Source organism: Brachycentrus maculatus, unplaced genomic scaffold (genome assembly GCF_059751285.1).
Source record: "Brachycentrus maculatus isolate JH-2025_06_01 unplaced genomic scaffold, ASM5975128v1 h1tg001219l, whole genome shotgun sequence".
NCBI lineage: Eukaryota > Metazoa > Arthropoda > Insecta > Trichoptera > Brachycentridae > Brachycentrus > Brachycentrus maculatus.
Genome location: NW_028281903.1, coordinates 1 through 10946, shown reverse-complemented (window position 1 = coordinate 10946; position 10946 = coordinate 1). Strand labels below are relative to the sequence as shown.

The window sequence follows — 10946 nt, the reverse complement described above, 5'->3', positions numbered from 1 at the left end:
CGCATCATTTTGTACGTCCAAATCTTTTAATTAATTTTCTTCTTCTTCTATCTGTGTCCTGTCGGGTCTGCCGGCGTTAAGGATCACTCTTGTTGAAACCTTGTCTGTCCTGGGCAGCAGGAAACAGCTCCTCCGCACCTCTCATCCCGGTCTACTCTGGAATGTCCCGCTACCTTCTTCCAACCCCTCTGCGACCCTCAATCTTCCCTTTTATGACCAGTAGTAGGATGACATACTTTTCACCTCTCATTATGTGACCAAAATACCAAGTTTTACGGAGCTTGTTTGTTGAGAACAATTCTCTCTGAGCATTTGCTCTACGCAGTAATTTATTTTTTTTTACACAAACTGCATACGTTTTTTTTAAATACATATATAATCATATTTAAAATATGTTTTTGGAGAAACCCACCAAGGAACCTTGCGTGTCTTGTCAGTGGAGTTTTTTATTGTTTTTATCTATTTTAACCTAATATACACACAACAAAAGAAGGAAAAAAATATATAAAATGTCGTGGAATCCTGAGTCAGAGTTTCTCGGTTCGAACCACTCTACCTCAATTCGATAACCATGAAATGAAAGTATATTGTAAATAATAAAAAACACATATATTTCTCTTACTTTAAAAACAAATAAAAAAAATTAAAGTGGTGTACAATTTTCATAGAATTGATTCTTCGCCCATTCCTTCATTTCGCCTTTATTCCATATTTTATTTTGACCTCTTACCTCCGTCGGCAACAATTTGAAAGTTTTTAGAACGATATATTGAAGTGTTCTACTCCCATATTAATTGTTAATTTTTGGGACTATCAAACCTTAGTTGTGGGTGAATCGTGTATCATGGTTGTGTACTAGAATTTATTACTATTTATTCAATTACACTGGACAAAAATTTACAACTTTTATTTTGCAACTGGCATGAAAATACCTGATCTTTATGCATATATCGTAGTCGTACAGGAGAAAGTGACCAACTGACAAAACATAAAATGTTCAGGAGGGCCATTTAATCGTTTTTAAACTTTTGTCATCAATTAAAAACAAAAAAATAATGTATTCACGATTGTGATTATTTTTGTATGAAAAGAGATGTTTGCTAATATTGAAATGAATAAATGATATTTTAGAAAATTTTCATCACAAAGTTTTTAAAATTACTTAAGCAGTTGGTCACTTTTTCCAGGCACAAATCTAGGAAAAATGCAGATAGTCACTTTTGATTCTTAGAATGAGATAGGAAACGTTAGTTGCAGATACAAAAGTTTAATTCAAAGCATTTTATTAATTTATATTAAGAAAGAAACTTTTTTTTGGAAAATATACTAGCTGGTGACATAACATATATTTTTTTTTTAATAATTTTTTTTTATTAAATATACAAAAAATAAAGAAGTATTATTCTGACTCAGATTCAGAATCTAAGTTTGGTTCTGGTGCTCTGTCTTCTTTAATATTGACATACTATTCCCGTGGAATTGCACCAGTATCACCAGCAAATCTTTCTTTTTTTTCTTAGCTCTTCTTTGTATAAATAATTTAATGGAGGAAAAGTTACTGAAAATCCTCACCCAAATTCAGATTTTTTAGTTTTGGATAATTTAAATTCTGATATTGACTAAAGTTTATCTTATTATTTATGTAAAAATATATATAAACATGTATTGCTATCGTATTCAATATTAATAATTAAATAAATATCCTCTGTTATTCCATAATTTATTTATTTCAATACATATTACATACATAAATCATATAAGTAAACATATAATATCCCCGATGAGTAAATTTCTACTTCTCATTTTGGGACATGGGATTAAGGTTAACAAGACTGAAATACAAATAATAAAGTAACAAATAAGATTTATTTTTAATAACCAAAACTAATACTAATATATGGCAAAATATAAAAACAATAAACAGGTATAATAAACAGGCACAAGAAGCATATTTAAAAGAAATAAATGAGAAAACACAAGGGAAGAAGCATATTTAAAACAAACAAATATCAATACTTTTTTGGAATCCCTTAGACCTTAGACTAAAACATGGCTAGATACCAACCACTATTACGGTTTCAACGCATGGGGTCCATACAAACAATATTATGACTGTAACATCAAAACTTGATAAGACGTGATACAAGCTTGTCGCCATATGGAGTTTGAATAAAACGATTAACTTAGTCCAAAACTGTCATCAAAATTTCAGTTACAATGATTAAAGAAAACACTTCGTTTTTTACCACTTGAGTTTTATTATAGACTACATGTTTCAGAAGTTAAACTTCCATCATTCAGGTCTGTATAATAACTCTGTAGTTAATAATAATAAAGCTTCAATAATATATAAAATATTTACAGGAATGAAATATATACTTGAAATATTCCTATAGGATTCTAATGATAAATAGTAATTGTTAATATTTTTATAAATATTTTCAGAAAGGCGAAATTTACGTGAAAGATTTCCGGTACCCTGACACAATGCAGCCTTTTGAATATTTGCGATCGGAGCCCTCACGTTGGATGGGTTTATTTGAATTTTTCACACCGATTCAAAGAAACTCATAGTTCAAAGTAAGCTATACACTAAGCCGATTATATGATCAATAAAAAACAAAATAATCGAAATGGACGACCTAAAAATAATGTCACCCTTAAGCCGTATTAAGCTGTATAAGCTGTAAAAGTATATGCTCTTATGGTTGAATAATTTCATACTGATTGGTGATTTGCTTACTCTTTCTTCATCCCCTTAAGGCTTACATCTCAAGCCTTCAAATCAGAATGCGTTCTGCCACGCTCAGGGCTGGTCGTGTCCTCACGCTTATTTTTTCAAAAAAATGTACTTTGGATATATTTTGTTTTTTTTTTTTTTAAATACATGGAAACAATATTTTAATAATTGTTTTTTAACTCTTCGCCTTTCAATTACTCTTTTTTCTTCAAAACCATGTAGTTACTTCTAAGAAAAACTTGTTTTTTCAATGCAAAAACGTTGTTTTAAGAAAAAAATCATTAACGTATAATGTTACCTGGATTAAAAAATTTATAAATTTGCGACTTAACGGATGAACACGAAACGAGTCTTATACAATCCTTTATAGGTTAAGTACTTTAAAGTAGATATTCCTCCCGAGTGATAATACCCTATTGCAAGACAGTACCCCACAAGATAGACCCCAAAAATAAAATGGAGACCTTAAAAATTGGCCTATACTAATGTGCCGCAAGTCAAAAACAACAGTTTTGAGATAAACGAGTTTATAGTTAACTGGAAATAATGCTTTTTGCCAGAACATGTATCAAATCAAAACAATTTTGAGGGTATTTGGATAATGAATGTCTCGGTAAAGGAAATAGATAGAGCAAAATATGTGATTGTATATGGTAGAGGCCAGTTATAAGAATGCTTTGAGTCATGTTACGCCAAACAGCCGCAACTTGAGTTACGGCAAGTTGCCTTAACACATTACTTATTATATCTAGGAGTGGAGAACATATATAAAAAAAATTCAGATAATTTAAATATGATGATGATGTCGTATATACAGCATTAACCATATTTGTTTAATCGCTTTCAATTAGATTGTAAACGATACGGTAAGTATAATACTTTGAGTGTTTAAAATAACCTTAGTGAACAGTGAATGTTAAAATTATCTAAATTCTGGCTATATTCATTTTAGGGGGAATAATGATGTATAAATTTAATAACCAATCAGGCACTGCTTCCAACTAAATTAAATATTAGTCTTACAATTGATGAACTATAGACACGATGTTTGGGATAAAACTGTGTTTGGTGTTCACCCTGTGTATCTTTCATACCTCTTCACTCCGTATCAAGCAGGTATATTATTTTAATTGTTGGGTAATATGTCCAAAATCGGATTGAATTCTACTTTTATTCACATATACGTGATACTTTGTGACGCGTTTCATCTCTTAAGACATTATCAAACACTGGTTAAACATATTTACAAAATGTCATTACGTACTAACAATCATAATGTGGGGTGTTAGGTCACATTATGACTCACCAAAAAATGAAAAGATGACCTTTGTTTTTACCTGTGCCTTAGTTTTCGAGATATTTCTACTTTTATGAATTTTCCGAAAATCTACCCCTTAGATCAGTTTTATGAATGCCACTTCCTCAAATTTACTTATTTATGGATTCTAATTTTTGTTTCACAATAACACACAAAAATAATTTAATTTAATTTAACATAAACACTTTTCACTTTACTAAAACAAAGTAATTCTTTACATCGGAATTCCTAATAAATGAATTATTTATAAAATCAGCCCATTTTGCATTAAAAAAGCTATATCCTTTTCCCCAATGTAAAATATAGTAAATGATATACTCTTTTTAAAATGAGCAAACTTTTAAAATAACTTGCCAGGGTAGCGTCATATATTTTTTTTCTGGGTGAAGAGTCAAAGTCAACTAAAATTTTATTTTAAAATCACTGACCGGGCATTAATTTTTTTTTGCAAGTCAGTATTGGTAATATTTTGGACTATGATCAATAGAATACTTATTCAGCATTTTTTGCAAGTTTTTTTTAGTTCAAGACTTTAAAACGTAAGTTTTGTTTAATAATTCATTAGCTTTGTTAATTCAATAAGTTAATTTCAATTTATTTTCAGTTTAGTTTGAACTGAACCATAATATTCTCAATATGGGCAAGTCTTTAAACATATCTCCAAGAAAATGTAGGGAAGTAATAACCTTATTACTTATTCCACATATTTCCAGAGAAAGATAGCAGCACTTACAGATGTTTTGAAGTCAGGAGTCAATCGGATAAAAAGAAAATTTAATAAAAACCTGGTCGGAAAAAGAAAAAGGATCACCACTCCGCGTGGTGACCATAAAATCAGGGACATCTATTTCCAAAATCGTAAAAAGTCTGTTAATTGTCTAACTATGTTACGACTGAGGCATGAAGGAAAAACGACTCTTATGGGCCAAAGAACACCGAAATATGACTGTTTCGGACTGGAGTCGAGTTTTTAATCGTATAGTAAAATAAGAAGATTTAAAAAAAATATATTTTTGCAATTATGGTAATACTTTACAGGTCTGCTTCTTAGACGAGTCAACTTTTCAAATTTTGGTAGGCAAAACATCATTCGTCCGACGTTTCCCAAGAGAAAATTTCAAAGTTAAGATAAGCAATGTAGTTAAATGTCAATTAGGGTATAATATATACACACACACATTTATATATATATATATATATATATATATATATATATATATATATATATATATATATATATATATATATATATATATATATATATATATATATATATATATATATATATATATATATATATATATATATATATATATTTATATATATATATATATATATATATATATATATATATATATATATATATATATATATATATATATATATATATATATATATATTTATATATATATATATATATATATATATATATATATATATATATATATATATATATATATATATATATATATATTTATATATATATATATATATATATATATATATTTATATATATATATATATATATATATATATATATATATATATATATATATATATATATATATATATATATATATATATATATATATATATATATATATATATTTATATATATATATATATATATATATATATATATATATATATATATATATATATATATATATATATATATATATATATATATATATATATATATATATATATATATATATATATATATATATATATATATATATATGTGTGTGTGTATATATGTGTATGTGTAATGGATAGACATACTTTATTATAAAAAAAGATTGACATAAACCTTAGTAAATTTCTACGAATTATTTTGTATTTTGGATTTTAAAGACAAGTATTTACATTTTCAGAGACGGATTCTTGAAAGGGTGGTTGTTAGATACTCTGATCCCAATTATATAATTGTGAATTACTGTTCAATCAATCGCTATAACAGGAGCACAGAATACCTGATGAATTGCAAATCCACATTAAAACATCCTTGGGGCAGTAATGTCACTGTAAGTATGCAAACATCCGTAATACTCCCGATTTTCATTCACTCCCAATTTTCTGGGTTGGATGGTGAAAAAAATCACCTTGTAATCGATTTCCCGGCTAATCTAAAAACGTGAAAAAAATAGAAACTAAGAGGAATTTAAGATTTTTTCAAAAATTATTTTGCATTTCACAATATATTATAAATACAAATACAAAAATATTATAAATACAAAAAAAGATTCCACAAAAGCATGGCCGGTGTGTGGGTAAAGGTACATTTTATCTTAGGTTATCGTAAAGGGCACTGGCAAGAATACAATAGATATTAAAAAAGTAAAATTGGATTAAAAGTGTTGATATAAACTACAAATATTTGATTTTAACAGAAAACAAAAAAAATAAAATATAGAAAATTTAAAAAGTTATCAAATATGTACTTCATGAGTTGTACGTTTAAAAGAAAAAGGAACTAAGATCTGTTTTTTTTTATATAAATAATTTAAGCAATATTTTAAGTCGAAACAAACTTATAACATATCGCTCACTCCTTTGAACAACGTCATACATAAAAAAAAACTAGAAGTTTGAGAATATAGTCAAATGTATTAAAAATAAATATAAAGCCACTTATTGATCTTCTTAGTGTGCAATAGATCTTTTTAAAACCTGAAAGTTTTTTCTCCATTTGTAAAATATTCAATTCATTTAAAAAAATAATTCAACAATACCTTTTCTTCAAAATGCAAAAACAACACTTTCAAAATATTAAGTTTAAAATATGCCGCTTTTGCTGGGATTTAGTACGTTTTCTGGGCATTCCGGAAACATGCACAACTGAAAATTCATGTCAAGAAAAAAACATGTCAATTTTTGATATATGACGTTGTTGAAAGGAGTGAGCAAAATATGTAACATTCACCAATTTTACCCATGATTGACACTACTCAAATTTTTGGAACTTCTGGATATGTTGATCAAACTCGTAACACAGTATGTACGAGTTTACAATAGCCGTCTATGTTGGAGTGAGAAAAGCTTTTATTAAGCAGAAATTCTCTCCACATGTACATATGTGAGGTTCGAGTATTGAATATTGACATACTTAAGGAACGCCTGAAAATATGATTATTCTTGATCATGTATGATGAGATGTCACAAATAGATTAAGTATATATGTAGGAGTTCAATTGGAGTATTGTAGTTGCCGATCTTGAGTATAATTGGTGAACGTTACACGTGTGTAAAGTGATCACTTAACGAAGCCTATGACTGTCGTAAGCCCTGTAAATACCCAGACTTCCACATTCTTCTTCATGTATGTATGTTGAGGGGATAAACATATTAAAAATAACTACTAACCGAAGATAATCCAGATTTGTGATAAGTGTTTGGACACACTCATAAAATTGTAAAGAAATTTAAGCAGCGCTATATGCGTTTATGTGTAGCTATGTACTTGCTTAGTAAGATGCACATCAACTCGTCGTTCCCAAGTCAGATCCGACTCCCAAAGTTCAGACGAGAACTGTCGACGAATTGTCAGCAGTGGTCGTCCTGGGCGGCGCGAACCTGATGCCTCGTAAAAGAGGCTAGCTTGATGGCGGCTCTCGAGAGACATGCGGAGTACATAGCCAAGCCAACTGAAACGTATTTTCTTGACGACAGTTGTGACCAAGATTGCTGCGTCATACGCCTTATCTCTTCATTCCTCACAAATTCAAACTACCGCACGCCTAAAATTCTACACTAGATTACTCGAGACAACTTACCTAAAAATGGATACTTAATAAAAGTAACATTCTTTCCAGTTCAGTTTCAAAACCTACGAGCTACTGAGTAACCAGTATAGGGAGAGTTTTATCAACATTCAAATGGATATTTGTCAACTGCTAAAAGTGGATAAATGGTTAACCCATGGAATGAGAAGTTATGGCAATATTCCAACGAAATGCCCAGCGGTTTGTATTTTCAATCAATGTTTTTCGTCTTCTCCGATCGTTTCCCCCATTTCATAGGATCGTGCACCCCTGTTGGCTTCATCTGGAACATCGGACGACATTGTGCAGACTTTAGAGCTACTGCATTGTGCAGACTTTAGAGCTACGGCAACGGAAAGGCCTGTGATCTCTCTCAATCGGTTGAAGATCTACCTCAAGCTTTCTTACCTTCCAGGCATGACATGCCTCTCCAGGTAGTCTGGTGGTCTACGAGCAATTGGCCGAAGAACTGGAGAACTCGTCTTCGGCAAAGAGTCGAAAGACGATTCGTGATCCTCATCTACTGCAAGATCTATGCGTTTGTTCTCTTTGCTGTCCATGGGATTGCAAACATCATCTCAAATGCGTCTAGTTTTTGATTTCCCAATCTGCATCGTATATGCAGATCGGGAATTCCAATGTTTTCATCAGGCGCACTTTTGTGTCAACGTCAATTGGGCAGTATTATTTTTAATATTCCAAATAGATCCATCCGTTGATGCTCTCTTCAACAGGTGAAAATACAAACTGATCTGTATTTCCATTTGTTGATTTGTATTAATTTCACATGTTGAAAAGATCATCTGTAGTTCTTGAAACTAGTCGTTAGTTTAATTAACTAACAAATTGGTCTTAACCCATCGGCATTCTAGACGCCATATCTTGGCGGCTATGAATATTTTACATTCGCATATCAGCTGCGGTTTAAGCCACACCTTTGTCCGTGGGTAGTTCATATTATAAGGATACTTTCTTGTGATATCTACAAATCAGGAATGAAAATTTTGGTAATGCGTTATTTATTATTATTTTTATACAAATTTACTAACGGCACTTGACCAAAGATGTCCCTGTAAGGATAGAATTATCCTTTTGTTTAAAATATCAATGAAAATCAGTTAAAATTCAAAACTTTGCATCGCAAATGTAATTTATTACATACTTTTGTTATCTTTTCAAGTTTTCTTGTCAATTTATCACATTTCCGATATTGAGACTCGTTGAGATATGTGCGTGATAGTTATATGTACCATATTTATGAATAAGAGAGTAAAAGTTATAATTTTATGAGACAATTTATTATTGTTAGAATAAATTGTCTCATAAAATAACTCGGTTGAATTTGAACGCCTTTGACGATTCCAAAGTATGAGTCACACATGAGCGTTGTGATTTATTAGACTTATTTATAGCACGAATATCAATTTGTTTAGTGCGCGCTACCTTTTTCTGCATTTAAAGATTATTTCTAGGTTTGTTCTCGTTTTATCAGGTTAAAAATATTAGCACATCATTGTTTGACAAACCATGTGACATCCCCTCAGGGCGGGCAAGTTTTTACTTTCGGGGATACATTCAATTAGTATATTTGTGGAGGTTCTCACCATAACGTTACATTTCCATCAAAAATGATTTTAAGTAATCAGGAATTCTTCTTCTTCAAACCCTTATCCGCACCCCAATGTTGCATAGGGCATTCCTCATATAAACGCAGTGTTATCTTGATAGTTAACACATGAAGAAAGGGTAATCAGCCCTCAGTTTCAGGTACCAGTCCAGGGTAGTAATGAATAAATATCAGAGTGGAAAAATGACTTATATTTATTTGACCCCCGCTAAGAATCGAACCCGGGACCTCCAGAACGGTAGCCGAGCATGCTGACCATTACACTACGGAGGCGGACAAAAATCAGGAACTCTAATCTAAACGATTTCATATTGGTTTAACACAGGATTGGTCACGTTTTGTACCAACTTTAACTAAGATTTAGATAGAATACAGTAAACAGAACAGATTTGCATTTAAAGGATTTTTCGTGCAATATTGAAAACGTACCTTTTTGGTGAAGACCTCAAATTTATAAACATGCTTGTTTTCACAAAAACTGAATGCGGATGGGTTAAAGAAATGTTTTATTTTATATTTAAATACACATATGTAAACCAAAATATGCCCCCACAGATGAATCAAGCCGTATAAAGGTTATTGTTAGTATATATTATTAGATTAAAACCACTATTTTTAGCTTTTCCACTTTTTTTATTTGACCAGCGACCGGGTTTCGTCGTTACCGACATCATCAGACTGGTGGGAGGCTATACAAATTGATATGTTATATATAAAACAAGGCAGGAATTGATAACCATGATTTGATATAATTTTATTGAGAAATTAATTTAATTTGAGTGAATTTAAGTATTGTATGATATTAAAAATATTTTTTATAAAGGTTTTTTGTATTGAGAACACGATTTTATATAAAGTTATATTAGATTTGCATATTTTGTGAATGAATTTAAATTATGTAACGAAGTATCAGGAACTGCTGGTTGACGGCTCCCTCCACTACGCTGCGGTTGTCCGGGGGAAGTCCGAAGTTCTCTGAAATGTAAATTTCCCGGCAGTCATTTCTTATCGACAAGACATTAAGGCATCTATTGTTTCTTTTCTAATGGGTAAAGTAAGGGAGAATGAATTGTTAATATATTTATAAATATTTTCAGCAAGGCGAAATTTACTTGAAAGATTTCCGGTTTCCTGATGAGGTCCAGCCGTTTGAATATTTGCGATCGGAACCGTCGCGTTGGATGGCATTATATCAATTTTTCCACACTGATACAAAGAAACTCATTGTTGCAAGTGAGCTATACACCAAAGCGGAGTTTGTGGTCAATAAGAAAGAAAATCGTCGAATCGGACGTCCAAAAAATAATGCCACACTTCAATAAGCTGTAAAATACACGTTTTAATAATTTCACAATGATTGGTGATTTGCTTACACTTTTTTATTCAATTTCAATTCAATTCTTCAATTCAATTTATTCAATAATTAGTAAATACATTACAAACAAACATTTAAGGCGTATACATTAAAAAAACAAGTTAAAAATTATGCAAGAAGAC

The 10946-nt window shown here is 30.4% G+C and overlaps 1 protein-coding gene across 1 annotated transcript; it reads left to right on the top strand.

Moving 5' to 3' along the window:
• The first annotated feature begins 2448 nt into the window (after positions 1-2448).
• Positions 2449-10946, top strand: LOC148299271 (uncharacterized). Its single transcript, XM_088276248.1, has 4 exons — positions 2449-2580; positions 5936-6085; positions 7874-8023; positions 10547-10946. The coding sequence occupies exons 2-4, from the start codon at positions 6038-6040 to the stop codon at positions 10769-10771; spliced, it is 423 nt and encodes a 140-aa protein (XP_088132374.1). The 5' UTR covers positions 2449-2580; positions 5936-6037; the 3' UTR covers positions 10772-10946.

Coding starts and splice junctions, on each gene's coding strand:
- LOC148299271 (XM_088276248.1), top strand. CDS start 6,038: ATGAATTGCAAATCCACATTAAAACATCCTTGGGGCAGTAATGTCACT. Junction 6,086..7,873: donor CTTGGGGCAGTAATGTCACT/GTAAGTATGCAA, acceptor CATTCTTTCCAG/TTCAGTTTCAAAACCTACGA. Junction 8,024..10,546: donor TTCCAACGAAATGCCCAGCG/GTTTGTATTTTC, acceptor AAATATTTTCAG/CAAGGCGAAATTTACTTGAA.